Source organism: Sinocyclocheilus grahami, unplaced genomic scaffold (genome assembly GCF_001515645.1).
Source record: "Sinocyclocheilus grahami isolate Dianchi unplaced genomic scaffold, SAMN03320097.WGS_v1.1 scaffold1491.1, whole genome shotgun sequence".
Lineage (NCBI taxonomy): Eukaryota > Metazoa > Chordata > Actinopteri > Cypriniformes > Cyprinidae > Sinocyclocheilus > Sinocyclocheilus grahami.
The window spans coordinates 8,493-12,035 of NW_015506670.1; the positions used below are offsets into that span (position 1 = coordinate 8,493).

Here is a 3,543-nt window from a genome sequence, read left to right on the forward strand (position 1 = left end):
ATACACACACACACACACCATACACACACACACTCTACACACACACACACACACACTATACACACACAGACACAATACACACTATATACACACACACACACTATACACACACACTATATACACACAGACACACACTATATACACACAGACACACACTATATACACACAGACACACACTATATACACACAGACACACACTATATACACACAGACACACACTATATACACACAGACACACACTATATACACACAGACACACACTATATACACACAGACACACACTATATACACACAGACACACACTATATACACACAGACACACACTATATACACACAGACACACACTATATACACACAGACACACACTATATACACACAGACACACACTATATACACACAGACACACACTATATACACACAGACACACACTATATACACACAGACACACACTATATACACACAGACACACACTATATACACACAGACACACACTATATACACACAGACACACACTATATACACACAGACACACACTATATACACACAGACACACACTATATACACACAGACACACACTATATACACACAGACACACACTATATACACACAGACACACACTATATACACACAGACACACACTATATACACACAGACACACACTATATACACACAGACACACACTATATACACACAGACACACACTATATACACACAGACACACACTATATACACACAGACACACACTATATACACACAGACACACACTATATACACACAGACACACACTATATACACACAGACACACACTATATACACACAGACACACACTATATACACACAGACACACACTATATACACACAGACACACACTATATACACACAGACACACACTATATACACACAGACACACACTATATACACACAGACACACACTATATACACACAGACACACACTATATACACACAGACACACACTATATACACACACACACACACACACTATACACACACGCACACACTATATACACACAGACACACACACTATATATACACACACACACACCTGTTGACCAGGTCCTGCAGCTTCTGCATGGGCTCAGGTTCTCCGTCTCTGCCGCACGTCATGATCTCGCGGCCGTCGTAGACGCGGATGATGCGGTCCGCTGTGTTGATGAGGAAACAGCTGCGGGACGAGAGGACGATCACATGACGCACATATACTCACAATACTGCCAACACTCATCCTGATATCAATCCGTACTGAAAACATAATTATTTATCTATTCAAAACAATGAACCTTTTAATGAGATTTATGTAATATAATAATTTTATAATTAAAACAATTTTAAAAATAAAATATGTAATGTGGTATCATCATTTATTACAATTTCTTAAACACATTTATACTAATATTATAATTAAATAGTTTTGCGTCATTGTTTATTACTTATATTATGTACTTACACAAATAACATTTATATTATATTGTTTATTTATTATAATTAAATAAATAGTTTTGCATTGTTTATTACTATTTCTTATATTATCTGAAGTATTTTAATGAGACTTTTACAAATAATAATAATAACAAACATTAAAAATATTATTATAATTACATAAAATAATAATTAAAATTAATTTTATAAAGTGGAGAGTTCCGGTGCTTGACTCTGATTGGCTGAGCCGCGTTCGAAGCTGTTGTAAATGACGCTACAAAGTAACACACACCTTTGTTTACGTTTGTGTGTTGCTCGGCAACCACTTTGTAGCAACCACAACTGTTTCTGAGGAGCTACATTGTTTGGTGGAAGAATACTGTGTTTAAACCACGGCTTCTTTAGTTTGCCATCATTTATACACATTAATGTTAATATTAAAATTGCATAAAACAATAATAAAATAGTTCGGCATCATCATTTATTATTATTTATTTTATTATGAAATGCACATTAATAAAACTTAGAAAAACAACAATACCATTAATAATTAATAATATTATAATAACAGTATAATTAATGTAATAATAAAAACGTAATAAATAAATAGCTTCGCATCGTTTATTATTATTTTTTATATTGTGTATTTTAATGAGACATAAACATAATACAACTAAAACATTTATAATGATCTTATAATTAAATAAAAAATAAATAGCATTGTTTTATCATCATTTCTTTATATCTTCTGCATTTTAATGAGACTTGTAAAAATAACAATAACAGTAAAAATTATAATAATATTATTATCAGATAAAATAACAGTACAAATAAGTAATTATTAAATAATTAATTAATTATATAAATAATAATAATTAGTTTACTATTATTATTTTTAACTTTAAGTATATTAACAAGGCAAATAAAAAATACAAATAACAACAATATAAAATAACAACTTTTAAAATAATAAAACAACAACTACAATAATATAATTAAACAAAATAAACAACTAGTTTGCCATCATTTACTATTTCTTGTATTATTTTTTTATGAGACTTATATAATAATAAGATAAAAAAAATAACACCAACATAAAAATGACAATAATATTATAATTAAATGAAATAAATTAATAGTTTGACATCAGTTTATTATTTTATATTATGTTATTGTGGTAAATAAATAAATAAATAGTTTGGCATGGTTTATTAATATTATATTATTTTAAATGTTTTATTGTTAGTTAATCTATAGTTAGTATATTAATATTATTTTATTGCGTCAGTGTGAATGCTGGTGTGACCTCTGACCTGCCCTTGCGTGCGAACTCGATGGATTTGATGGCGGTGGTGTTGCTGGTTCCTGTGGTCACTCTGAACGACGCCACGAGGTCCTGCTTGTTTGTGTTCAGCACCAGAATCTGGACAGACCGACACGTTAGATGGACATCTCAGTCTCAGTCTCACGCTCACGCTCAGGCTCACACACACACACACTCACACACTCACACACTCACACACTCACTCACTCACTCACACACACACTCACTCACACGCACTCACACACACACACACTCACTCACACGCACTCACACACACACACACTCACTCACACGCACTCACACACACACACACTCACTCACACGCACTCACACACACACACACTCACTCACACGCACTCACACACACACACACTCACTCACACGCACTCACACACACACACACTCACTCACACGCACTCACACACACACACACTCACTCACACGCACTCACACACACACACACTCACTCACACGCACTCACACACACACACACTCACTCACACGCACTCACACACACACACACTCACTCACACGCACTCACACACACACACACTCACACACACACACACACACACACTCACACACACACTCACACACACACTCACACACTCACACACTCACACACTCACTCACTCACTCACACACACACTCACTCACACGCACTCACACACACACACACTCACACGCTCACTCACACGCACACTCACACACGCACACTCACACACTCACACACACACTCACACACTCACTCACTCACACACACACACACTCACACACACACA

The 3,543-nt window shown here is 34.8% G+C and overlaps 1 protein-coding gene across 1 annotated transcript in view; it reads right to left on the reverse strand.

Annotated features, from left to right (window-relative positions):
- rbbp5 (retinoblastoma binding protein 5) overlaps positions 1-3,543 on the reverse strand; it is a 15,180-nt gene that overhangs the window by 8,169 nt on the left and 3,468 nt on the right. Inside the window, exons 6-7 of the mRNA XM_016256922.1 lie at positions 2,751-2,860; positions 1,064-1,183 (exon numbers count right to left, since the gene is read on the reverse strand). Coding sequence (XP_016112408.1) covers positions 1,064-1,183; positions 2,751-2,860 — 230 coding nt within the window. The remainder of the gene's footprint in view (positions 1-1,063; positions 1,184-2,750; positions 2,861-3,543) is intronic.